Here is a 27564-nt window from a genome sequence, read left to right on the forward strand (position 1 = left end):
GCGTATAAATGGATTTCCATGACACAAGCATTTAATTATAACCAAGCAGAATTAAAATAGGCAATAAAGCAACCCCATTAAGAAAATGCAGTAATTAAAGCAGGGGATTTTGGTGCATGCAGGTGTAAACAGGTGTACCTTCAATACTCTTGTATTCTAGTTAGCAGTGCATCCCATAACAACGGTGTCATCAGGAATAGATGGGGTGGAAGCTGCCATATTTGGGAGGGGGTTTTGCTTGTGAATTGATTCTTCTGAGTCTGTAAAGTGTTAAGGTCACAGATCTGAGATATATTTGGACCTCTAGGCAGGAGTTTTCATTCATCTTCTTTCTTTGTCTTTCTTTAGTTATGGTTCTACATTTTGAAGTTTTGAAGCTCACTGGGGACCCAGAGGTTTTCAACCTTTTTGAGTCCATGGCTCCCTTGACCAACTACATTCTTTCTGCGGCACCCCTGTGGGGCTCAGGAGCCCAGTTACGTCACCCCTGCAGAGCTGGCAGCCTCTCACTCATTTTCAAACACCCTTCCTTGTGGAGTCTTCCCTCAGCCTCATCTCTTCTCCTTGTGAATCCTCTGGGCAGCCGCCGCTGCTGCCCCGGGTCTCTGAGTTTCCTCCCCTTGCCCCAAAGAGAGGTGCCTCTTCACACTGTCTCACAGAGGCCTGGGAAGAAGATGCCCTCAGTCTTTGTAGTCCAACAGAGACAGGCCAAAGGTGATTGTGAGGCCAGCACCTTACCATGAGAGGCAGCAGTGGCTGCTACTGGGCCGGTATGGCAAAAAGGCTCTCCTTCAGCACCCGGCACTCAGCTCCCAGGCTAGGCATTGCACACAGCAAGCACAAAAAAGACCAATGCAGCACCTGCCTGCCTGGCTGGCCTCCCACTTGGCTGTCCATTCCCAATAGCAAGGGCTGGCAGACTAGCTGGCTGGGCTTACTCGCCCTCTTGCTTGCTTATTCCAAGGCTGCCTCAGCTCCTGACAACCAGCACCCCCTGGCCCAGCCCCAGAGCGCCTGCGGAGCTTGTAGCCACGACTGCTGCAACAAACAGCTGTGTACACCTTTGGGAGGCAGAGACGCGAGAGGGCATCAGAACAGGGAGGGAAGGAAAGAGGGACCCCTGACCATCATCCAAGGCACCCCAGGGTGCCACGGCACACTGGTTGAAAACCACTGTCTTAAGCTGTTGAACCTCAGTAAACTGATGAACTTTGCTGCCTGTGTGTGTGTTTAGTTGGACACAGCACTGGATTTTCTTTGCCTACTGCACATGCTACCAGCATGAGTTTGACCAAACTGCGAGAGGCAGTGGAAGACAGGAGTGCCTGGCGTGCTCTGGTCCATGGGGTCACGAAGAGGCAGACACGGCTAAATGACTAAACAACAACAACTGCACATGTCTGGGTACTCTGCTGCTTGGTTTTCCGTGCCCATGCACTGGAGGTGATTGGAGTTTGCATCAGCCCTGACCCAAGGCACCTTTAAACCATGCTGGCCTAGATGGAGAGGATGAACAAATAGACTCCAGCCAAGAAGGATGAAGGAATCCCCTGAAGGCAGCTTATCTAAGATCCTCCCAGGACTTTCCTGTCAGTTTGTCTAAACTGGAATATTGTTTGCTTCTTGAATGCCTAAAATATTTTTGCAACACACCCACACCCCTCTCATTTATGTTGGGGTTGTGAAGGATGGTGTTTATGACTGGGAACCCTACTGCCATCACTATGCCAGGTGCCAGTTGTCATTGCTGGTTGGGGTTGATAGGAGCTGGCTCCCAACAGGATGTGGAGGAGCACATATACCTCATCCCGGGGGGGGGGGGAGCATCATCCTTTCTGCCTCCCACCTCCCGATTCTGAGGTCCAATGACAATTTTGATGCTTTGGGTTCAAAATTGAAAAATTGGCAACATTATTGCACTCATGCACTGAACAACTAAAATAGATTATTTCACCTGACCTTTCAGGCTGGAATCCTATATCTCCTTGACCCATTAATGACCCCATTACTTGACCTATTAATGACACAGCATTTAGTAAAATAAAAATCGCTCTTAATAAAGTGCTTTTCTTAAAAAGAAAAAGAAAAAAGGCACTACCACATGATAAATAAATCAGATTAGCCAAGGAATAGCCTTGGATCTGCTTCTAATTTTCCTCTTCTTCAGAAGGGCTCACAACAAACAGTACTCTGAAATCTCTGACGCCATCTGGGGCTTTCCAAACTGAATTATTTTCATTTCCTCATTCGGCCTCCCAGCGAGCTAACGCTCCGCGGAGATAAAACAGCTGATGCGCATCCACTGAACAGTTAGTTCAGGGATGTCGATGAAGTTTGAATTGTCCCCGTATCTTTTCCCAGAGGAATAATCTGATCCTAGAGATACACTTACACGGGAGCAAGTCCCATTGCATTCCGTGGGACTTACTTCTAAGTAGACATGATTGGCAAATATCACTGAGTGCTTTTTAGAAATGGATGATTCTTGGTTTCGCTCCGCCCCGTTGTAGTCCCCCCCCCGGTTATTCTGTTAAGAAGGACTAGTCAGATAAAAAGACAGGATGTTCGAACGTTTAGGTAAGGAAGATAAGACGGTAAGGTAGATTAATCTCCAAAATAAAAGGTGCCGAAGCTGCTCAAGACTACTAGAAAAAGGAGCGTCCCCCTTGTAGACCCTTTACGACGTTATTTAGTATGTGCGCTCTGCACACGTTCAGATGCCCCCCTCCCTTAAGATAACGCGAAACTTTTCAGAAGTCAGCCGGGACGCGAGAAACAACTTCTAAGGCTGAGCTGTCTGTGCTCAGAGCAAAATGGGAAGGCTTGAAACGGAAAGGAGGGGTTATAGTGGGAACGAAAATCGAAAGTAAAACGAGTCTGCTGCTCTCTCTTTTTGCATTTGAGCGAGAAACTACTTCCAAGCTCAGCCATTTCCCAAGATGGCTGAGAGGGAGGAGGTCTACATTTTCCCAGTCTTGGTGGAAGCGAATTGGGGCTGCAAGATTTCCAAAAGTCTGAAGAATAAGCTTTTGCTCTACTTCCAGAGTTCGAAGAGATCAGGAGGTGGAGAGTGCAAGATCCATGTGGAAGCCGGCAAGGAGGAGCGGGTAGTGGTCTGTTTCGCAGAGGAAGAAGGTGGGTTGGGGGGAGCTTGTTTGGTTCCCGACTTGTTGACAATATATGGGAGGAACTCAATATATTTATTGGGGAAAGGAAATAAATCAATCCCCATGGTGGGACGGTGCTTTGTGGGTGTAGAAATCCGTCTGATAGGGCGCTGCGTAGTATGCGTCTACTCAGAAGTAAGCCTCAGTGAAAGTGTTTTCTGTAACAAATAAAATGCATGGTGTCCTTTTACTTTGACGTGTCCATTGCCTGCGCCCGCTGATTGAGGATGGTTCACCTTAAAAGGAGTTTTGATGACTCACTGCGAAAGATGAATATTCTTCGACTTTGTTTTAGCTAATACTGTATACAAGTCGCCAAGTTTTAGAAGGAACCCTTCCAGTTGCAGAAATGGTGGCCTTGCAGCGGAAACGGAGAGAATAGCAGCAACCCCAGCACAGTTGTTTGTTTTTTTAAAGTACGAGGAAGAAAAACCAGGAGGCAAACAGATACCAGTACATGGTAGAGTAAGCTTATACATGCTTACGGGGGAGTAATTTCCATTGTTCTTAATGGGGCTTCTGCATAGACATCTGTAGGTTTGCCTCGAAAGAGAGGCTGAACTTTTTGTTTGCTTGCATATTCTATTTGTGATTGCTTCTCAGCTTTCTTTTCCAGGAATCCATAAATGTTCAGTTTCACATCTGGTTTCTAAACTCGGGACCCTCTTACATGCTAGTTCTTTCTTTGCTTGTGGCTAGCAGTGTTGACTTCTTAAACCTGAAGTAAATATAAAATGTAGTATTTCATAGTGAGGGGGTGCAGCCCCTTATTTTACTAACAATATAAGGCTGTTTACAGCCTCCCATTTACTTTGCATCCTGAGGTTTCCCTCCACTAGTTTGGGAAGAGGTGCAGCCACTGTCCTGTTGTGTCTTACAAAATGCTACATTTTATATTTATTTATTTCATAACGTGCACACTGCTTGATTGTAAAAAACACACATCTTCAAAGTGGTTTACAAAAGACAAAGCAGTAAAATCAAGAAAAAAATGCAACTCAAAATACCATAATTTTAACTTTTATTGAGATTAGTTACCTCAACTGTTGATTTACCTCAGCATCATTTGGATGCGTTTCTTCCCAAACCAGCTTCAATCTGAATTGAGAAAAAGAACGGCATAGCTGCAGCTGTGTCTACACAGCAGTGTAGACCTATTTATTTGAGTTGCATGGAGTTTGTGGTTTTAGGTTAAGGAAAATAAATGCATCTAAACTTCCTTTCCCTGTTTAAAATACTTCGATTCATGTGCCATTGAACAGCATGTATCAGGATTATGTACCTCCAATTTATTTCTGCTAATATAGGTGTAGGGCTGGTAAAGATTCCCATCAGAACGCCTCTACCAGTCAGAGGCCTGGTTCTCAGACAAGCTAAATCATGGTTAAGTGTGAACAAGTAAGTGTGTGGGTATTTTGGCTTAGCATTGTGTCTGAACCCAGACTCATGTGTTGCCTCGCTCCAGGTAAATCATGAGCTGTAGTCAATGCTTGTTCTGTGGCTTATGACTCATGGTTTGTCTGAAGGAGACATCCCATGAGCCTGGGTTTGGATGTAATTCTAATGCAATCCGTGGTTTGCAGGATTGGGGAAGAAGCAAATCACTTGCCATTTCCCCTCTTGAATGCCCATGTTATTGCTTGCTCACAGTTTGACTTTGTTTCATGTGTGGATTAGGTGGCCCATTGGTCTGACGGTATGAGGCAGGTTTGTGATGGTATCATAAGGCTACAAGCTAAGGTTGTTTTGATACAATGATGGCTTTCCTGTTTTTCGTTTTAGTGAGGCAGAGAGTCCTTAACATGAGCCACCATGAACTTGATGTGCCTGAAAAAAAGAAATTGAAGCTGGCTGTCTCCTTGCCTCCTGAGGCAGCAGCAGCAGCTGACGATGAGCAAGAACCAAATGCAAGTCTGGTAAATGTTACATGCAGTTCTACTCTGAAACTATTTGCATAGCCAAAAATCTTTTTTGCCACTCTGCATTCTGGTCACCCTAGGAGTGAATTTGCACTTGGGGAATACAGTGTATATTGCATCTTCCTTTCAGAAGCAATTTCAGTAGCTACAGAGGCTGAAACGTGACACAGTGATGGAGACCATGACTAAGAAGGGATGTATTTGTTGAGGGTCTCCAAGTACAGTTACAGATGCTTCAGGTTACAGACTCCACTAACCCAGAAATAGTACCTCGGGTTAAGAACTTTGCTTCAGGATGAGAACAGAAATCAAGCAGCAGCGGGAGGCTCCATTAGCTAAAGTGTTACCTCAGGTTAAGAACAGTTTCAGGTTAAGAATGGAACTCCAGAACGAATTAAGTTCTTAAACTGAGGTACTACTGTAATGTGATGTTCAAACTCTGTCCCCGAGAACTTTAGCATTCCCTGGAACCTTATCAAGAGTTCCGTGAATATCAGGAGTAGCAGAAAAGTTTCCTGAAAGGTAGCTTGTGTTCCCACTACTGTCCTCCTTCGGTTTTTAGGGATGCATTGGGTGCATTATCAGTTGGTTGGGGTGATAGTGAGGCTTAGCAGGCCTCGCAAATGCCCTGTGTAAACTCTAGGCCCTAGAATAGGTCCCAAAATCCTTTTGCAGCAGCATTCAGGGGTCTGTGGCAGGTAGTCTGGAATTTATCAACATCAGTCAGTATGGAAAGAGTTCCCTGAAGTGTGGGACAGTAAAACAGCAGCTTTAAATCATATCCATACTTACTCAAAAGTAAATCCCACTATTCAGTGAGACGTGCTCCCAGGCAGGTGTGCAGAGCACATGACTAGGGCTGACATTCTGTGGTTTCAACTCACTTGGGCTTCTTGGCTTGGTAGGACAGACCATATGGAGGAATATTTCATTGTTTTAGTCTGTGCCTCTGGGCCAGAGGGTCTGCTTTCTGATGCCTTACTTTTGTCTTGCTTTCAGAAGCCTGTTACAGCTGAAGAACCCAAAGATCTGGGTAAGTTACTTTAAAAAATATCCTGGGAAGCAACAATGAATTACTTTTTGCTTTTATACAAGCCTTGTAAGTATGCTTCTTTCTGAGAAAGAATATTCAAATTCTGCTATTTGGAGAACTTAAAAAAATAAATAAATTGGGATGGGTTTGGCTGGTTTGTAGTCAGTGTAAGAAACGTTGTCTTTCTTTGCCTTTTGATTCTAGAACTTCCAAAAGATGTGCCAGAAAAGTTGGTGACCCAGGAAGAATTCAATGAAGTGGTAGTGACGCCTGTGGGGAACGAACTTGAGCTGGAGACTATAGAGATGTACTTCGAAAGTAAGAAGCACTCTGGCGGGGGGCCCATTAAGTCCTGCATTAAAGATGGAGAACAATTCATCATCACCTTTGCAAACAAAGAAGGTATCTTTAGACAGGGCTTGTTACATATATTACAACGGGTGGGGAACCTCAGACCCATGAGCCAAATGTGCCCCTTGGCCTTGGACTTTTTCCAGATCACTTCCTCTCCCCAGGCCATTTTTGGTTGGCTGGAATGTAGACTACGGAACAAAGGAATAAATCACCTCTATTCCCCTGCTCACTTTTGCCTCTGGTCCTGCTTGCCCCTGCAGTGTGCTTTATGTGGGGCTGTCCTTGAAGACTACTTGGAAACTTCAATTGGTCCTTCATTGCCAGGAATAGATGACCCTCTGGATCCCTTCCAACTCTGTGAAAACACAGCAGCCAGGTTACTGGCTGGAATTCCATTTAGATCTCATAACTCTTGTTTTAGAACAGCTACACTGGTTGCTGTTCTATTTCTGGGTTCAGTTCAAGGTGTTAGTGTTTAAAGCCCTAAAAGACTTGTCCTCAGATACCTGAAAGACTGCCTCCTTCCCTACAGACCCTATTGGACGCTAAATTTGACAAAGGGAAACCTCCTGGTTGTTCTACCACCCTCAGAATTTTACGCCAGCAGTGGTGGCCTGGGAAAGGGCATTCTCGGTGGTGCCCCTAAGCTGTTGAACTCCCCACAGAGGTGTATCTGGCACCACCATTCTGGCAAATGCTGAAGATTCACTTTTTTACCCTGGCCTTTGACACTTGAGATGTATATTTGGAGGACTCACTTTATTTTCAGTTGTTTTTAATACATTCGTACCTTGGAAGTCGAACAGAATCCGTTCCGGAACAGTCACTTCCGGGTTTGCGGCGTTTGGGAGCCAAAATGTTTGAGAACTAAGCTGTTCAAAAACCAAGGTGCAACTGTACTGTATTTCAGTTGTTGTGATATGCCTTGAGATCTTAGGTGGAAGGGCTGGTAATAAATTATAATAGTAATAACAAAAACATTGATATTTTATGTAACCTGCCCTGGGCTCAACAAGCTACGTACTAGTATGAATAATGAATAAATTAAGCGAGTGTTTATTCTCCATTTTAAACCATCACCTACCGTGAGCCTTGGTGATGAGAGGGTGCGAAAATACAATAACCACCTTAAATATTTTCTCCACATGCTGGGCCAGAAGCTTGAAATGGGATCTTGAGCTGAAGGAGCATGGTGTGAGGAGGCAGGGAATGTGTACACACCAGGAATATGCTGACACTGTCCAGAATAATAAGGTTTTTCTAGTGGGTGATGTTTTGTTCAGGTATCTGGAATATGAGGTTGTCATTATTCTTTGTGTTTCTTTCCAACTAGACGCTCAGGAAGTTTTGAAAAGAGAGAGTCATGTAGTAAATAAAACTGCACTTCAAGTCAGGCAGCCCCAGCAGGAGACTGCCCAAGCTGCGTCACAAATGTCGGCTTCTCTCGCTGTTGTTCAGAACGATTTGCAAGAGCCCGTAGAAGAATGCATGCTAGTTCTGTTGGTAGAGAACACCAGTGGCTTATCAGAATCGGACAAGGATTTCACTGTGGAAATTTTGCCGGAGCTCAGTGCTGCTGTACTCAGTTTCATCAAGCGTATAGGTAAGAGAGAGAATGGATAAAAGGTACTAAATAAGGTCTCCTACCTGCCCCCCTTTTAAAGGAGCCAGGCAATTGGAAAAGGAAAGGAAAACGGGTTTCTACTCAGCGTTGAACTTGTTGGAACTTGCCCCATAGTGTTTAACTTAGGAATAGGGCACAGGTGGACCTCTAGATGTAGCTGGTCTCTATAAGTCCCTTCAGCCCCAGCCAGGGATGATGGGAGCTGCAGTCCAGTAATATCTGGAGGGCCACAGGTTCCCTATCCCTAGCTGAAGTGATGGTGCTCTGGTAAATGCAAGCCCTTGAGAGTATCCCTTCTGAAACTCAGCAAATGTCTAAAACCTTTGCTTTGTTCAAGTATGCGGATTCCCTCCTGAGACAGTGCTTGCCACCTGCCATGTTTCGAAATGCTTGTATTAAAAATAACGTCCTAAAATTTATCTACCACTGCCTAACGCACCAGTGCACCTTTTTGTCTGTTTGAAAGCTTAAAAAAATTGTGTTTAGCCCAGGCCTGCCAAGGTTTTAGCCCCGTAGATGTTGCGGAACTACAATTCCCATTGTCCCTGGCTGTTGTACATGCTTGCTGGGGCTGAGCAACATCTGAAGGGCCAAATGTTCCCCACCCTTGAACTCACCGATGCATTGGTTGAACGCTGCAGCTCCTGGTGTGATGCTTCTGAATGCATGTGTTTGCTTGGCAACTCTAGATTGTCCTGTCTGTATGACAAGAGTTGTGCAATATTGGGTATATCAAGAAGACACATGGTCTTTCTTTTGGATTGCATTAATTTTGCCATCACAAAGGCAGCAGAGGAGGGAAAGGTTCTGTCGCTACAGTCATCCTGGCCATATGAACAGAAGGGTAATTGAAGGAAGATACAGTGAGCCTAATCAGAATTGTTCCTTGGGGATGTGAATTTGGAACTGGAATGAGATACAAGAAGAGGAGATGGGGAAGACAAGGTGAAATCCTGTGCAGTGGAGAGAAATAATGGGAATAGATTGAAGATGTGAGTGACTGCACCTTGGGGCAGCTTGGTGAATACTCAGTACACAAAGTTAATTGTGTTGCTTACTGCTATTTCTTTAAATTCTCTTTTAGAAATAGACCAATTTATCAAAGACTTCAATCAGTACCATAGGGCTAAGCAATTACACTTTTCTGCACATTCTCTGGAGGTGACGAAAAGCATTCTGGTAGAAGACATCCCGCCTCGCATCTCTCAGGACTTCATCAGTGTCTATTTTGAAAGCAAGAAGCATGGAGGCGGACCAGTGTCAGATGTCAGCTACCTTCAGGAAGAGAATTCAGCTGTGGTTACTTTTCAGGATAGCAAAGGTAATTTGTACTATTAGATAAGGTGGGCTCAAAATCCTGGATTATTGCAAAAAGCAGGGTAATAATCATTGTGATCAATGTATTTTGGTGGTAATCAGGTGGCTTGTAGGCAGAGAAGGTAGGAAGAACAAGAAAACATCAACTTGCCTATCTTTCTGACTTTTGGTAAGAGAATGAAGTACAATATGCAGCAAGAGTCCCTAAGTACCAAAATACAAACATCAGAAAAAAATAAATATGAAAATATACTTGTAATGTATTCAATAAGCTTATGAAAAAGTAAATAAACATTAATGCAAATGGGACAATTAACAACACACCATGGAACAACTGGTTACGGATCTGTTTTTATGAATAAGTCATTTTCACATATGACCCAATAATCTTAAAATTTTGGGAAGAGTATGTTCAACAAATTGCTCATGTGCATCAACGGCAGAATAAGTCTCTTAACTGAGCAGCTTTCTTGTATATAAAAGCCTATTAATAATGTCATGGTATGAACAAATAAAATAAATACTTTAGCACATTGAAGGTACAGTATATTTTCATATTTGTGGGTCTTTCTGTTGTTTTTGTAATTATTAGAAGAGAAAAGTTTGCCAAGCTGACATTGGCTGTGGTCATGCATCTCACTAAGCCATGGTTTGTTTCATGAATTTTCTCTCATGAGCAAATAAGCCACAGTTGTTTCTCCAACCTCTTTTGCAATGAGGTTTGAAAGGCTGTTCTAGGTCTCTGCTGAATATAATATAGGAAAACAGCCAGAGTTGCCAAGATGGCCTGTCCATGCAAAAGCCACTAAGCCCTATTGAACGCTTCTAAGTAAACATACCTAGGACTGCATTGTAATAATTTATCCTAGGCTATACTGTATTTGTTTGTGGAACTGATGTATTAGGAGAAACGCAGCTCATTCCTTGAGTTAAGTCTTGAATGTAGTCGTTTTGATTGCAAAGCGGGGGCACAAAACAAAATACAACCCTCTGCTTTGGAAACTGCACCAGTTTTAGTTTGAGAGAACCTGGAGAAGGTAGGAAATTTGAAAGCAATAGTGATGAGGGTGTTGGCAGAGCTGGTGGAGGAAAGCAGGCTGGAGTGGTGTACTGACACAACTAGGTGTGGCTGGAGGAACAAGCAGGCGGATATTTGACCCTTCTGACAGAAATCAGAAACTCTTCCAGAAAGTGAAATGGTCACAGGGAAGGCAACTGGAAGTGATCCTGAGCAGGCTTGGCATCTGAAGGAGAGAAGAGAAACCCACTGGCCATGTGGGGTGACGATTAGATTACAATATTGAACTGTGTCCAAGTCTAATGTGGTGTGGAGGGGGCTATGCAGTGCAGAGCAGTAAGTGTTGGGTTACGTGGAGGGAGTTGCACGCTAATCTGGACTTGATCATGTTGTATTTATGGTAGTTGTGTCTCTTCTTTCTCTCTTTTTTAAAGATGTAACTACCATCTTGAAGAGGAAGCATTCTTTTAACAGCGTGCCAGTTCTTGTCCATCCATACTATGCCTCTTTGGGAGCAGCTCTCTACGGGAAAGATAGATCACAAATTAGGATGCCGGACCCAATCGGATTGCCAATAGATCCCTACCACTGGCAATTTTTACAGCAGAATCCACAGGGACTTCAGGAAATCAGCCATGCAATGGCAGGTTGCTATTGTGAGGTTGAGTGGCCTGCTAGGCATTGTTCACACCCAGAAATTACCCTGCGCCCTTCTCTCGCCTTATCTAAGCAGAAAAGCTTCCTGGTCAAGACCTGGCAAGAAAATGTTTCTACCCGTTTGACACAGTTCCTGTCCAAGCAGAAGGTTGCCAAGTGTGTATTGAATGCTGAAATCTGGGAAGCCATAAGAAATAACATAGTAAAAGATGACATTTGGATCTTGCCTGATATTGCAAAGGGGATAGTTGTCTTGGTTGGGGCACCAGAAGCTGTCAGGTGCTTGGAGGAGGAAATGCAGGTGCTCATTGAAAAAGCTGCTAAAAAGATTGAAAGAGAGAAGCAAACAATAGAGGCAACTGTTCCTGTTGTTGCTGGAAAATACACTATTTTAAATAATGCTGGACTACAGGATAGTATCCACATGGAGTACCCAGATCTAAAGATTGCATATGATGCTTCCAGAGGGCTTATAACACTGCATGGTGTAGCTGCTGAAGTTTTTAAAATAAAAAGCGACATCTTCGAAAGGATATCCCGCATGGACCAACGATATGTTGATGTTCATCCTTACATTCTTCTTTTTATGCAACATGTAGATAATGAACATCTATCACAACTCTTATTTTGGTCCAAAAAGATCAATGCATTCTATGAGCTTGAGGGGAAGGCGGTTCTACTGATTGGGGCAGCTCGCCAGGACCTTCAACGGGCTGAGGAAGAAATGAAGATGAAGCTCACCTGCAAATGTGTTGAACTGGAGGACAACTCGATTCTCGGAAAGAGAGAGTGGAAAGAACTGGCCAACAGTTTGTGCAAGATTGTACAACTGAATAATTGTTCAAGTGAAACCATCAGAATTCAGGAGATGGAGGATCAAATAGTGATTGCAGGATATTTCGAAGATGTGGGCAGTGCCTATCAGAAGATCTTTGATTTTGTTGACAGAAACACAAAAATACAAAAAACCATCAGGACTAAATCTACAGCAGTTACAATGTATGTGAAAGAGGAGAAGCGTAATAGTTGGCTTAAATTGGAGCAGCAAGGCATAACAATCCGTTTTGGCACGCAGGCAAATCGCAGGCTGATTTCCCTGGAAGGACCCCGGGTAGAAGTCCTGAAGGGACTTGAGCTCTTTCAAAATACCCTGTCCTCTCTGTATTGTACTAAAATGGTAATAGATAAACCAGGAGCCAAAGAATTCTTCAAGGAACAAGAACATTTATATGTTGCTGGTGCCAGACAACAATTTAACTGTTTGATCAGGATTCAGGAAAGCTCGGAAGAAAGTGAAGAGGAGGGCAGAGAGGTGAATAGACCTGAAGAAAAGAGACTGCCAACCTGCGAAGTTAAGCTAGAAGATGGCATCATAGTAGCAGTTCATAAGGGTGACTTGACCCGTTACTCGGTCGATGTTGTGGTCAATGCATCCAATGAAGACCTGAAGCACATTGGTGGCCTTGCATATGCGCTGTTAAAAGCGGCTGGCCCACAGCTACAGAGTGAGTGCGATGACCTAGTCAGGAAGTATGGATGTTTGAAGCCTGGCCGTGCAGTTAGAACACGTGCTTGGAATCTTCCATGTAAAGATTTGATCCATGCAGTTGGGCCGAGGTGGAACCATTCAGAAAAAGAGAAATGTACCCAACAGTTAAAGGAAGCCGTGAAGCAAAGCTTAAACCTGGCAGAAACATATAGCCATCGCTCCATAGCCATCCCTGCCATAAGCTCTGGGATTTTTGGATTTCCATTAGAAGAGTGTGCCCATACCATTGTAACATCCATTAAGGAACACTTGGAAGAAACCTCTGAGAGTGGCTGCCTAAAAGAGATACTCCTTGTGGACTCTAATGAAAATACTGTTCGGGCACTGTCAGAAGCCTTGAATGAAATATTCACAGACACACTGCCCCCATCTAAGTCTTCCTTAACCTCCAAAACTAAGAGCCACACTACAAAGAGTAGTAGGGAACCTCAAGAAGTAACTACGGCTGAAGGTGTGAAAATAGTACTACAGAAAAAGGGAATTGAAGACTCCACAGTAAGTTGTTGCTGCAGTTTTTTCAAACTCCTTTTTAAATAGTGTAGAGTGGACTAAATGGTCAATTTCAATTAAAATAAAATCTGCTTCAGTGCAGTTAGTTAGAAAAGCACAAAGGTGAAAAAACAAAGGCGATTATAGAATCATAGACTCAAAAATTGTGAAGTTGGAAGGGACTCTTCTGCTCTTAGTGACCTGCACAGTAGCAATGTGTCTGTGCTGCAATATGTATGAATTGAAGCTTGCTTACACCATTATTGGCCCAGGTGCCACAGAGTAAAATTACAGAATCTGCACAAATGTCTTCTTTCCCATCCCCTACAATAGTTATTGGCTTTTGCAACTTCTTGATTTTGAGTGTGTCAGTTCTTAATGATAGTTAAAGCTGGTAGAACTCTTTGCAACTTCTAACATTTTCCCTCTGTGCTGGAAGTCTAAGAACATCTGGAGGGTTGCAGGTTTTCCATCTCTGCACAGACGAGCAGGCAGATAAGCGGGACCCCTCTTTGCTGCGTTGGGGGTGGGGTCGCTCTGGTGGCGTTGGCAACAAGGGCTGGGCTGGTGTCCCCTGCCATCATGTGCTATTCCTGGCTTGTCTTTCTCCCTTTTCTTTTTTTAGGCGAATGTAATTGTCAACAGCGTTTCCAGAGACCTGCAGCTGGACAAAGGCCCGCTCTCCAAGGCTCTGCTTGCCCGAGCAGGAATGGAACTCCAGGAGCAATTGACCAAAGAAGGCCAAGGAAAGGACATCAAAGAGGGATGTGTGTTGAAAACAAATGGCTATGCTCTGGGTTGCTTTCATGTACTGCATGCTCATTTGCCTTCTTGGAATCAGGGTAAAAAATCTAAGGTATGGCTTTATACTACTGCCCAATGCAGTGGTGGCTGGTTTCCACTGGGGATGCTGGGGCAGAATGTGGGCAAGCCGACAGAAAGTGGAGCTGGAGTCAATGGCAGGCCGAGCCCACCCTCCTGCCTGCTGGGTTCTACAAGGGCAGCACTAAGGCTGAAGAGGGGGAAACTGTCAGGTGGTGGCACTAGGGGTTGCTTGTGAGGGAGAAGGCAGGCAGGTGGGGAGCTGGCTGCAAGCAGACTGAGGTTGGAGGGCACTACCGCCATTTTCCCCAATGGACCAGCTTCCACTAGTCAAGTGTTCAGAAAAACTGACCGGAGATGTGTTATGCTCCAATTTCAGTTGGATAGCTGCCTTCAGCCCATCCAGATTTAGTTGTTTTTCATCTTGCTGGTTTGGAGAAGTTCAGCACCGACCTATTCAACTCACACGCATTTCCTTTTATCTGGATTAATTCAGCTGTGCTGGCTGTCTTGGAAAGAGCTTGCATTCATACAACTAATTTGATTTGTCTTGGGAACCATTTAATTGCAGATATCTAGAAGATGCCACCTGTCAATAAACGCTTAAATTGCAGGTTCTAAAATGTTTCCTTTTCCGGCCTCCAGATCCTGGGAGAGATTCTTGAAGAATGTCTGGAAACCACTGAGCAGCTTTCTCTGAATTCCATCGCGATCCCAGCCATTGGGACGGGTAACCTACTATTTCCCAAGCAGTTCGTTGCTAAAGCAATGTTCGACGAGGTGTTCAAATTCAGTCGGAAAGCAAATCCCCGCTCTCTTAAAGAAGTTCATTTTGTTCTGCATCCGAGTGATACGGATACCATCAAGGTAACTTATCTCTTTTGCAGCATCCTTTTTGTTAAAGACAGCTATTCGATATTAAAGATAACTTTAGAAGATCCTAAGTGTTACAGGAGCAGTTTCTCCCCCCCCCAAAAAAATCAAATCTAGCATGTCCCTCAAAATATGAATATTTTCCTTATTGTATGGCCAATGTGTTATCTTGCTCCTATATTGTACATTGACACACGGACAGTGAGGTAGAAAAGCTGGCTGGGACAATCTGCATCAATGAAATTACTGCATCAGTGCAAGAAAAAATCCTCTTCCAGTTTGATGATACCCCTAACATCATCCTACCTATTCTACTTTTCTCAACTAGGTGATATAGGCTAGATCGCAAATACTCAAGTGCCACATAGAAATGTGACCCCCTGCCCACCAAATGTGTTTTTTGTGGCTTCTTCTTAGACTGGGGTAACCAGTGCAGTGTCCTCATGATGCTGTTGGACTCCAACTCCCATCAGCCCCAGCCATCATGACCAATGGTTAGGGATAATGAGAGTTGTAGTCCAATAACATCTGAAGAACAGCACATGAGCTACTCTAGTCCTAGGAAAATGGATGGAAGGAGAATTTCACTCAAACTGCAGGATAGCATTTGTCAACTGGTGCCCTTCAGATATTTTGGACCACAACTGATTAGAGCTGTAGTTCAGAACATCTGGACAACACCAGGTTGGCAGAGGCAGCTGTCAGAAAGCATAGCAAATTTGATGTCAGTCAGTTATTTCTCAGTGCTGGATTGGTTGGGAAGTGAAACAAATGGGCACTGAAGCTATGCAACTTGCTTGTTTGGACCATTTGATACCCTCTGCTTAGTGTTAGATGCTACAAAAGAATGCAGCCCACGTCTAGTGTGTTGTCAAAAATGGGTCTTGCTTGAGTAGTATTTGCAAACAGCTTTTCTGCTTTACAAAAGCTGGTTCTTTTGCACCATAAATCACTGGAAAGGAACCTCTGGCTCACTGGTGTAAATTAATCCTAGCATGTTTCCCAATTTTGCCTATTATGAAGTCTCTTTCTCCAATCCACCCCTGTCCTGATGTCAGGTAAAGATGCAGCTTCAAAGGAATAGTTGTGCTCCTGATCGTTCCTTGGCAAGTGGGGCTTGTATGCAATGCCTTTTGAATTTTGACACCAAATGGGAGTTTCTGATCAGGAACTCTATGGAGTGTAGCCAAGTCATGCGGAAAGCAAGCACTGCAGTAATTTCAAGCCCTGCTGGGAAGGGTTACCCTCCTGAGAAGAGCTGATCCATGCAGGGCTTGAGGTTGCTGTCATAGCTGATCATCAGTGACTCATAGTGAGTTATCAAATGTGCATATGTTTATTTGGCACAATATTTCTGCTTCTGCTAGTCATGCAGACGACATGAATGCGTTAAACACACACACCGAGTCCTACCCACCTTCATGAAAGAGACTTAAACTTTAGAGGCAGTGCCGATACTCTTTCAAACCTCTCATCTAAACAGTTAAAAGGTAAACGTGGTTTCATAATTTCAACAGAATGACTGCAAAGGTAGTGATGTTCCAGAAGAAATACCACATGGCGCCCTTCTTGTCTCTTTTCCTGATAATGTGTTCATTGTAACGAAACCCTAAAAGCCTGCTTGAAGTTTTAGCCTGTTTTTATTGTGGATTTCCCCCCCTCCTCTAGGCATTTACAGATGAATTAAACAACAGACTGAATCCCAGCCAAACAAATATAGTACCTGACAGCTCCCAGCAGCTAGGTCAAGGTAAATCTTGTTGTTTTCAGAAAATCCCACCAGACCCTGCAAAAACAAAAAGCAAAGCGTTTAGAGCTTGACCCAGAAATATTGGGAATTCTGGAATCTTCTAATGAGGAAGAAAAGCTGGAAGAGCTGAGGAAGCTGCAGAAAACAGTTGAAGATCAAGGTTTTCATGTAAAATAAGGGAGAAGAAGAGCCAGTATATATTTATTCTCTCTACATAGGCCAGTAGCCAAATAGCAGCAGAGCTAGTCGTATGTGCATATTTTTCATCCCGTGTGCCATGTGACAAACTGCATTTTGAAATGGGATGCTCAAAAAGTACTTTTGTGATATGTTGTGGGATAGCCCTTAGAATAGGAAAAGCTCACAGGTTCCACTGGGCTACTACAAGCATCTTGTGTGACCCTAAAGCAGCTCTTTGGAATCCTGGCCCTGACTCTAGTGGTGAAGTTAGTCCCAATAAGCAGTTTATGAAGTAAACTCAGGTAGCAGTGAGTCTTGATCTTGCTAGGTATCCACCCCTCCGCTTTTATCTTCTATGGCATGATTTGTGAGAAGCTACCTTCTGCTTCAAACTAATACCATTTTATGCCCGGGACTGGGAAAACTCCATCTTTTCCCAGTGTGGATTTCAACCTCCTCTTCCTTCACTGTACAGTAGTACCTTGGTTCTCAGTCTTAATCCGTTCCAGAAGTTCGTTCCAAAACCAAAGCATTCCAAATCCAAGGTGTGCTTTCCCATAGAAAGTAATGCAGAACAGATTAATCCGTTCCAGACTTTTAAAAACAACCCCCAATTTAACATGAATTTTGCTATCTAATGAGACCATTGATCCATAAAGTGAAAGCAATAAGCAATGTAGTGTACTATAAAATAAATAAGACAGTATTGTAGATGATAAAAATTTAAATTAATTTTTTTTCTTACCTGCACTGATGATAGTCATTGTTTGGATGGGGGGCTTTTATCTATTTCCGCAGGCACACAATCAGACAATCAGTAGCTGAACTGGGTTCCAGACAGTCACAAAAACAAATTAACCGAAAAAGCCACAAAAACAAAAACAAACACACAAAATAAATAGCAAAAACAAAAGCAGCAAACTTAATCCATTCCAGAAGTCTTTTGACTTCCAAAATGTTCGAAAACCAAGGTGCAGCTTCTGATTGGTGCAGGCGCCCTGGAAACAATAGCCGTCAACCACAGTGGATGTTTGGCTTCTGAAAAACGTTCTAAAGCTGAAACACTTACTTCTGAGTTTTCGGTGTTTGGGAACCAAGGCGTTTGGGAACCAAGGTGTTTGAGAACCAAGGTACCACTGTACTGGGGGCAGAGAAGGGAAAAATGGGACTGCATGTGCCTGCGGCTTCATGTTGCACATTCATAACCAGGGATGGCAATGTGGTGCCCTCCAGATGTTGTTGGACTTCAACTTCTACCAGCTCCAGCCAACATGGGCGTTGGGATGATGGGTTTTGTAGTTCAACCACACCTGGAGGCAACTGCATTGCTTACCCCTGTGCTACGACTATGCCTACTTTTGAAAAGCTCCAGTGTCTAGTGGGGACCAAATTGGATTCAATCTGTGCTGCTTTTATTCAATTCAACGTTCTGACTGGGGTGAAAGCTTTATTAAAACGATGAATTGAGGACAAAGAGTCATCTCCTGAAAAGCAATGGGTGGATACGTAAATATCCTACAGCTAATTGCTTAGGAGAACGGCAGCCAAATATATAGACATTTATCTCTCTCTTTTCCCCTTTACAGCTTCCTTTGGGAGTATTTCATCGCCAAAGTCTGGAGTTCATAAAATGCAGATTGGCTCAGTTCTGTTGCAGGTGGAATGTGGAGATATCACCCAAGAAACCACAGATGCTATAGTGAACATAACCAATACCACATTTGATCTTAAAGTTGGTATGTTACAAAACCTATGAGGTCATTCCCCTGTCTGTCTGTAATTGGTATATATGCCTGGGTGTACTCCATCCAACCTCACCATTCCAGTATTGATAAGTGAGTGCCTTGTTCGTAGCTATGTGTCTAATTCAGTTGAAAGGAATGATGTTTGTTCTAGTTTTGGAATAAAGTCCCATAGCTGGCAGAGGCATGTGATACACATGTGATACACATGTCATATTCCACACACACCCCGTGCTCCACACACAACTATGTGCTGTACAGAAAAAGAAGCAACTGTATGCTTTGACATGACATCAATAGAAAGCCTCAGCCATTCTGTTCTTGGGGATCCCATTGTGGTCGAAAAATTGCCCTGGGATTTCCTGAGCTTTCCTACCCCAGTATAGCTTGGTCTTCAGTATCATTCTGCCCAAGTGATAGGGATTTTACAAAGCATCAGATGCAGATGTGTAATAAAATGCTTGTCTCTATATGAGCAGTAGAGAGCTGGACCACAAAGCAGAGCTTTGACTTCGCTTCCAGTTCCTCACCAGGCACCTGATTGTTATCTATCATGGGAATGTTCCTTTTATACTGAATTCAGTTATGCATGCATGCTACATTCATAGGAACTTGGTTAAGGCTATATGTGCATGTATCCTTTGCTGTATGTGGGTTGTTAATCTTTACTGGTAATCTTATTTTCTCAGAGAAATGTAATTTTTATTTATTTAAGGTGTTTCCAAAGCAATTCTGGATGGAGCTGGACCAGGGATGGAACAGGAATGTGCTCAACTAGGTACAAATCTACTTTTTACATAAGCAGGGGTGGGTTTGGTTCCCCTCCCCACCGCTGCCCAGCACTGGTCGTCAGTAGTGAATGCCAACAACTTTCTTGATCTTTGAAGCATGAGTAGTTACAGGCCAGTGAAACATGTTAAATGCTGTTTATGCCCGAAGATAACTGAGAGTGACTGTTGATCATTTGCTACTTTGCACTTCCCTGCTCCTTAATTGATCCTTAACAAGTTATTGGATCTTAACTGTATACAGCCAGTACAAAAGTAGTGTCTGTGATTTAGCAGGAAATTGCATGTTGGTCATCCACATGGCTATGAAGTGTCTCATTTCATTTAGCTGCAGAAGGTAAAGTAAAATGTTAGCCATCTGTATGTAGGAGCCTTGTCTTCTTCCTTCTGAATGGGCTGTTGCTCAGTGGTCCCATCAACTTTGGCTGGTCTTGGTAGCCAATAATTTCATCAAGTAGTCAGTGGGTTCTGCTTCCTGCTTCACACAGGCAAACTTAAGTGTGTGCTCCTTTTTGTCCTTGAGGAATTCTCAGTTGTGCAGGGAACTTTTGTATCTGTGGAGACTGCCTGCTGCAGGGATTCCTCCTTATTCTGTGAGGGACCAGGAGAATTGTCATGGTCTTGTGGGTGGGGCTAAATGTGCAGCCCTGCTATACCCTCTTTGGTCCTCAGTGGGCTGAACAGCTTCACAGAATGGTTCTTGCATACCTGGGGACATAAATATCTCCCTCTTAAACAGAAATGCGTTGCTTGTCAGTTTATCAGTGGTATAAAGTGCAGGCAGTGAGGGGAGGCCCTGCTTGCTTAGAGGGCATGGGAAGCAGCACAGAAAATTGGATATTTGGGTTGTTTCTAACACCCTTCCTGGTGTGAATGTTGTTGAGGGCAAAACAGCATCTGCCCCGGAGATGAAATATTGCTGTTTCAGGACTGGAAGAACAGGATATCTCTGGAACAAAATTGTGGAAGGATATGGGAGCTCTGTGCACGCAAAAATTGTATGGAAAGGCTTCTAAGATGGATGGCATATACTACTCCTGAGTAGAGGCTGCCTTGTTTGTTCCACATATCACTCTCCCCCTGCTCCTCATTTCTTTCAGCTACCCAGCCTCACAATAATCTCATATGCACGCAAGCAGGAAACCTGAAGTGTAAAAATGTAATCCACCTTGTGGCCCAAGAAGATACCAAGGCACAAGTCTCCAAAGCTCTCGTGGAATGTGAACAAAGGCAATTTTCCTCTATTGCTTTTCCTGCAATTGGGACAGGTCTGTATTGCCTTGAGGGAAAACAATGGTGCAGCAGTAAGTGGGTGGCATAATTGAACTTCCAGTGGTGCTAATGGTAGTGGCTCAGTATTTTTATTCTTTATTCAGCAAAATGTAGACACCACTCAATTGTAACAAAAATACTAAGTGGCACCACAGTACTAAATAAGAAACATGGGGAAGGTTAAGATCGTTGACACTGCTGCTCCACTCCTCATCAGCCCTGCCGCACACCCTCCTTGAGTGTTTTTGGCTGGCTGGGATATTATTTTGAACTTGTGATAATGTTTCTTGCCTGCTGCGCTGAGAATAGAGGTGTGTGCATTGTGTGTGTGTGTGTGGTGTGTTTGGGTAATACAGTATTGCACAAAGGCTTTTTCTGTGTCTAAAAATATAAGCGCTGCTTCTTTATCATTTCGTTTTTCTATTATTTCTCATCTGTCTGTCCAGTAAGAAGCCTGTTTGGTCTTCACGTATGTATGTTTTCAGAGTTTCTTTCATTCTTTTTGCCAAAATAGCCGAAACACGTTTATAATCATTGTTTAATAGTGAGATGGGCCTAAAGTCTTTGGGGTTCTGTATCTCTTTCTCAGATTTGGAACTTAATGTTATGAATGCCTTCTTCCAAGTTTTGGGTATGCCGTCTCCTTTTGGGGCTCTATTCATTACTTCATTCAGTGGAGGAATTATGATTTCTTGAAATTTTTTATAATCGGCAGATGTGAGTCTATCAGGTCCTAGCGATTTTCCTATTTTTTGCTTGTTTTATGCCAATAGTTATCTCTTCCGTTGATATTGGTTCATTAAGATAGTTTATTTGTTCCTTTGTTAGTCCAGAATTTTTATTATTATTGCAGGTCAAGCAAAACGTGACCCAGCTGCAGTGGCCAATGATATGATAGATGCTATAGTAGACTTCATAAGTCAAACACCTTCTCCACAGGTGAAGATGATTAAAATAGTAATTTTCCAGCCACATCTTCTAAGTATTTTTTTTGCAAGTATGCAAAGAAAAGAAGCTGCACCTAGCAAGCATGGTGGCACATCCTCGTCAAACTCCATTTTTTCTAGATTAGTAGGTAAGTAGATGGCTTCTATATGTGTAGAACTTCTTGACTGCAGATGCATTAAGTAGTTAAAAGCATAACCTGTCCCTGAATTGATGTTCTGTTGCAGATTTTTTTAGCTTCAGAAAATCCGCTGAGGGAGCTAAACCTACAATACTTTTGGAGAGAACAGTAGAGCCAACCATTTTTCAAATCTGTGGTGATAGCCGGAAGAATGTCGAAGAGGCAGAATTTTGGATGAAGGATCTGATTTTGAAGGGCCAGTATGAAACAGTTGTCTCAGATAAATGGATCTCAAACTTTGGAGAAAGCGAATATGAAAAACTGAGAGCTCTTCAGCAGCGGCTGCATGTTGCTATTAGGCTAGAGTATAAAGATTCTTCTCCTTCCCTCCACATTGTTGGTATAACCAAAGATGTCTTGACGGCCAGCTCATTAATTAAAAGCATGGTCCAAAGCATGGAGGAGCAGTCAAAGGCAGATATTCTCAGCAACTTTGTACAGTGGCAGTATGAAGACAATGGGAAATACAAAGCCTTTGATAGCCTGACAAATATGCATTTAGAATCTGCAGCACACCAGCTTGAAATAACCATAAAGAACAAAAGCTACAAAGTGGACCCAAGTAAACAATGTGCAGTGGATAACCAGGGGAGAAGCATCACCCTTCGCCGTGTATCAAAAGCTGAAGGTAAGCTTCTAAGGCATGAACAAATTGATCAGTTCTGTCCCTTGTATTCTCTGTGTCTCCCACACAAACACACACTTGTGCATCTCCAACATTTCTGCCTAGGAAAGCTCTGAAGTTGAGATATGCCTCAACTTGCTTTCTGCCGGCAACCTTCCTGGGCATTTGCTTATATGAAAAGTTGCCTGCTGTGTAAAACCGTATTGCAAGTTATTAAGTGCGGTTTCACAGATGGCATGGTGCTGCATGGGTCTTTTTCTTCTCCTCCTCATTTAGAAACTTGAGTTAATGGCTGAAAAACTTTTATTTTGGCTGAGGCCTGCATAGAGCAAATAGCTAACTTGTTCAGTCAGACCCAACTGCTCTAAGTCAGCTGCCCAGGAGTTGGTCTTCTCCTGAGTCATACATAGCTGTCTCTCCTAAAGGGGCCAAATGTGGCTTTCAAGCCTGTCTGTCTTGCTTTTATGAATCTCTCTAGGCCAAACTCCTTCCCAACCCTGTTCTGTGTTCTCCTCAAGTGATTTTGCCTAGCTGGAAGGGGTGCACAAACCGTGATAAGGACTCACCAATTTATAATGACAACAGATGGCAATGCCGCTCAAAATACTAACTTGAAACCTCAAACTGAAAGCTCATACCGAAACTGAAGTGTGTCCTGAAATAGGCTTGTATGTCCTTAGTCATGGCACTAACAGCGCCATGTTCATTACACAGGTAATCTGGCGGTGGACTTACCTGAACAGTGGGAAGACATGGGGCAAGCGCATCTCAAAATAGTGGAGCTAAAACCAGAAATGGAGGAATATCAAACTGTCAAGAAGATGTTTCTCCAGACTTGCAGCGTATTTACTATTGAAAAGGTAAAAACATTATTTTCAAAGTCTTGTTTTTTTTTCTTCTGCGGGGTCCTTCCTTTCATAGTACACAGCTTATACCAAGGGCCCCTCTAGACATGTTTTTTGTTTGTTTTTTTACATCCATGCTGGACCTAAAAACAAGAGCATTCTCCTGCGGTTTCTAGAAGCTGCTATTCAGAAGCATTTCTGCCTATGACCATTTAGCACTTATGCTACTGGGAAGCAGTAGCTAGTACAGTGGTACCTTGGGTTAAGAACTTAATTCATTCCAGAGGTCCGTTCATAACCTGAAACTGTTCCTAACCTGAAGTACCACTTTAGCTAATGGGGCCTCTTGCTGCTGCTGCGCCGCCACTGCATGATTTCTGTTCTCATCCTGAAGCAAAATTCTTAACCCGAGGTACTATTTCTGGGTTAGCGAAGTCTGTAACCTGAAGCGTCTGTATCCTGAAGCGCCTGTAACCCAACGTACCACTGTATTGGGTTGATTCACCCTAAGGGTCCAAATATGTTCCTTCGTTCAAGTGATTTAAATTTTTTATTCCCAGTGATGATACTGGTTGTTATCGGTGCTCTGTCTTTTTACTTGTAGATCGAGAGGATCCAAAATCCCTACAAATGGCAGCAGTACCAAATAAAAAAGAAGGAGATGGATGACAAAAATGGCCATACAAATAATGAGAAGCCCCTTTTTCATGGAACAGCTTTTACATCGATAAAGCTCATAAATGATTACGGGTTTAATCGAAGTTATGCAGGAATGCACGGTTAGTTGATTATCAAAGTGTGGCTTTTGTATGAATGGCTAGTGACTCTTCATGTGCCAAACACATTATTCTCTCATGTTTCTATGTATGGGGTTAAAAAGAGAGTGACTGTTGTGCATCAATGTCTGCAGATAGAATCATAGAATCATAGAGTTGGAAGAGACCACAAGGGCCATCGAGTCCAACCCCCGGCCAAGCAGGAAACACCATCAGAGCACTCCTGACATATGGTTGTCAAGCCTCTGCTTAAAGACCTCCAAAGAAGGAGACTCCACCACACTCCTTGGCAGCAAATTCCACTGTCGAACAGCTCTTACTGTCAGGAAGTTCTTCCTAATGTTTAGGTGGAATCTTCTTTCCTGCAGTTTGGATCCATTGCTCCATGTTCGCTTCTCTGGAGCAGCAGAAAACAACCTTTCTCCCTCCTCTATGTGACATCCTTTTATATATTTGAACATGGCTATCATATCACCCCTTAACCTCCTCTTCTCCAGGCTAAACATGCCCAGCTCCCTTAGCCGTTCCTCATAAGGCATCGTTTCCAGGCCTTTGACCATTTTGGTTGCCCTCCTCTGGACACGTTCCAGTTTGTCAGTGTCCTTCTTGAACTGTGGTGCCCAGAACTGGACACAGTACTCCAGGTGAGGTCTGACCAGAGCAGAATACAGTGGCACTATTACTTCCCTTGATCTAGATGCTATACTCCTATTGATGCAGCCCAGAATTGCATTGGCTTTCTTAGCTGCTGCGTCACACTGTTGGCTCATGTCAAGTTTGTGGTCAACCAAGACTCCTAGATCCTTTTCACATGTAGTGCTCTCAAGCCAGGTGTCACCCATCTTGTATTTGTGCCTCTCTTTTTTTTTGCCCAAGTGCAATACTTTACATATACTGTCATTTCAGCATTTACAATACTCAGTTTTTGTACCTTCCCCATCTGTGATTATTATTTTTATTTAATTTTATTAGTCATTTACTAAAAGTGCTCATCTTGCAATATTGTAAAAAGGACAAATTGTACCCCACCCCGCTGCCGTGTGTCTGATTATGTCTCTATTATAAAAGAGGAGAAAAGGTCTAAGTATTCCCTTTCACTGGTTACAGTTTATGGCTGAAAAGAAAAACTGCAGCTGCTTGAAACTCTGTTTTTGTATTACAAATTTGGCTGCAAACTGGTTATGGCTATTCATTGATTAGGAAGGACTCTTCTCATTCTCAGAGGCTCTCAGAATTTTTGGCTGAACCTTTATTGCCTGACAAGAGTAAGTGTAATAGTAATAGTGTTCCCAAGGCAAGTGGAGACTGCATTGGATAGTAGATTTACTCCTTTTTTTACATTAGATTTTCTTTTCAAAGAATTTGGTCATCCCCAAATAGTGCAAGGGTAACTTTTTGCTTTTTAAGGATCTGAGCTGCTTGCTCCTTCTGCACAAGAAGCAAGGTAAAAAGCCTTTCCTTTTCAACAGAGCTCTCTGCAGTATCAGGACAGCTTAGGAACAAGGAGGAGATGGTTCCTCTGCCTTCTTTCTGAGCCTCTGCAGAAACAGTGCCTTGCAGAAAGGCAGGAAAAAGCTGTCCCACCCTGCGCCACTTCCCTTAGATGGGTAAATGGCAATCACAATTGATGGTTTTGCTCCCAAGGTGCATGAACCGAATTCTGCTCACATGGCAGAGCTTAGTTTTGCAAGAGCATCTTGGGATCCAGGCTAGAAGCCTTCTCCTTGGCTCTGGTGAGAGGCCAATTTTCTAATTGGTGCGGGGTGGGGGGAGGCAATGAAGGAAAGTTGTGTTGCTAGTATATACAGAAAGAAAGCACAGTCTATAGACAAGGTTGAACCTTGGAATGAGAAAAGCACACCCTTAGGCAGACCTGCCATCTTCAAAAAACCCTTTTGTTAGCAGCATCACTGCAATGACTTGTTGTAGTCTGCTAATAGGAAAAGGAAACTTCCCCAGTTAAGTGTCTGTTAAACTGTGTGTGTTGCTGGGGCCTTTCAAGAGTGAAAGGATAATGGTACTTTGCAATTACTGGCTGCTTTAAACTTTTCATTTATCTTTACAGCTGCAGCATATGGAAATGGAACCTATTTTGCTGTAAATGCCCAGTATTCTGCCTGTGATACTTATTCAAAACCAGAAGCTGATGGGAAAAAGTACATGTACCTTGCTCGAGTGCTCACCGGAGAATATTGCCCTGGAGCGCAAGGATTAGTTGTCCCCAAACCCAAAAATGCGGCCGATCCCACTGTTCTCTTTGACAGTGTGACTGATAATGTTTCTAAACCTTCCTTGTTTGTCATTTTCAATGATATCCAGGCATATCCAGAATATCTCATCACTTTTAAGAAGTAAACTTTTCTCTATCTTGCACTTACCCTGATGAAAAGAAGTGCCTCTTGTTATGTAGTAGCATGCTGATACTGTATTACCTGTACATAAATGGATCTGATTACGAAATAAAATGTTGATTTGGGCTACTTGCTGAGTAAAAAACTTTTTTTATTTTAATTCTTGAAGTGGAAAGTTTGGAAGGGTCGAACCTTTTCAGGTTGCTCAGCGTGTTTGAAACTAGGATAAACAATGTACAATTAATTAGGAAAGGTATAAATAAGTTTAGGAGGAGGATAGCATGGCTAAGGAGCAGAGTCAAGGAAGGTAAGAGTTTTTTAGTTTTTGGGTTTTTTTTAGTGAAGCACCACTTAAAGCACCACTCTCTTTCAAATCAGAACCAGTGAAGGCAGTGAAGGTCCTGAGTGAGTACCTGGAGGTGGTTGGAGGATGGATGGCAGCTAACAGATTGAGGTTGAATCCTGACAAGACAGAAGTACTCTTTTTGGGGACAGGAAGCGGGCAGGTGTGGAGGACTCCCTGGTCCTGAATGGGGTAACTGTGCCCCTGAAGGACCAGGTGCGCAGCCTGGGAGTCATTTTGGACTCACAGCTGTCCATGGAGGCACAGGTCAATTCTGTGTCCAAGGCAGCTGTTTACCAGCTCCATCTGATACGCAGGCTGAGACCCTATCTGCCCACGGACTGTCTCGCCAGAGTGGTACATGCTCTAGTTATCTCTTGCTTGGACTACTGCAATGCGCTCTATGTGGGGCTACCTTTGAAGGTGACCCGGAAACTACAACTAATCCAGAATGCGGCAGCTAGACTGGTGACTGGGAGCTGCCGCCAAGACCACATAACACCAGTCTTGATAGACCTACATTGGCTCCCAGTACATTTCCAGGCACAATTCAAAGTGTTGGTGCTGACCTTTAAAGCCCTAAACGGCCTTGGTCCAGTATACTTGAAGGAGCGTCTCCACCCCCATTGTTCTGCCTGGACACTGAGGTCCAGCACCGAGGGCCTTCTGGCGGTTCCCTCGCTGCGAGAAGCCAAGTTACAGGGAACCAGGTAGAGGGCCTTCTCAGTAGTGGCACCTGCCCTGTGGAACGCCCTCCCACCAGATGTCAAAGAGAAAAACAACTACCAGACTGTTAGAAGACATTTGAAGGCAGCCCTGTTTAGGGAAGCTTTTAATGTTTGACAGACTATTGTATTTTAATATTTTGTTGGAAGCCGCCCAGAGTGGCTGGGGAAACCCAGCCAGATGGGTGGGGTATAAATAATAAATTATTATTATTTTTT

At 43.4% G+C, this 27564-nt stretch overlaps 1 protein-coding gene across 3 annotated transcripts; it reads left to right on the top strand.

Annotated features, from left to right (window-relative positions):
- Positions 1-2486: 2486 nt before the first annotated feature.
- On the top strand, positions 2487-26406 carry LOC128421599 (protein mono-ADP-ribosyltransferase PARP14-like). 3 transcript variants are annotated; one of them, XM_053404567.1, is made up of 19 exons: positions 2487-2577; positions 3045-3135; positions 4950-5083; positions 6086-6119; positions 6324-6521; positions 7807-8076; positions 9182-9418; positions 10867-13133; positions 13753-13983; positions 14595-14816; positions 16491-16572; positions 18339-18488; positions 19210-19272; positions 20383-20550; positions 21408-21629; positions 21727-22308; positions 23020-23165; positions 23755-23929; positions 25992-26406. In XM_053404567.1, exons 3-19 carry the CDS (start codon positions 4970-4972, stop codon positions 26279-26281), a joined length of 5451 nt encoding a protein of 1816 aa, XP_053260542.1. In that variant the 5' UTR covers positions 2487-2577; positions 3045-3135; positions 4950-4969; the 3' UTR covers positions 26282-26406. The 3 variants fall into 3 exon arrangements, with proteins under 3 accessions (XP_053260542.1, XP_053260533.1, XP_053260553.1); XM_053404558.1 differs by lacking the exon at positions 2487-2577 and having other exon boundaries at positions 2639-3135; XM_053404578.1 differs by lacking the exons at positions 2487-2577; positions 3045-3135 and adding an exon at positions 3506-3627.
- The last annotated feature ends 1158 nt before the right edge of the window (positions 26407-27564 follow it).

The sequence above is a fragment of the Podarcis raffonei genome, chromosome 1, assembly GCF_027172205.1.
Source record: "Podarcis raffonei isolate rPodRaf1 chromosome 1, rPodRaf1.pri, whole genome shotgun sequence".
Classification (NCBI taxonomy): Eukaryota; Metazoa; Chordata; class Lepidosauria; order Squamata; family Lacertidae; genus Podarcis; species Podarcis raffonei.

Coding starts and splice junctions, on each gene's coding strand:
- LOC128421599 (XM_053404558.1), top strand. CDS start 2,940: ATGGCTGAGAGGGAGGAGGTCTACATTTTCCCAGTCTTGGTGGAAGCG. Junction 6,120..6,323: donor TGAAGAACCCAAAGATCTGG/GTAAGTTACTTT, acceptor TTTTGATTCTAG/AACTTCCAAAAGATGTGCCA. Junction 16,573..18,338: donor CTCCCAGCAGCTAGGTCAAG/GTAAATCTTGTT, acceptor TCCCCTTTACAG/CTTCCTTTGGGAGTATTTCA.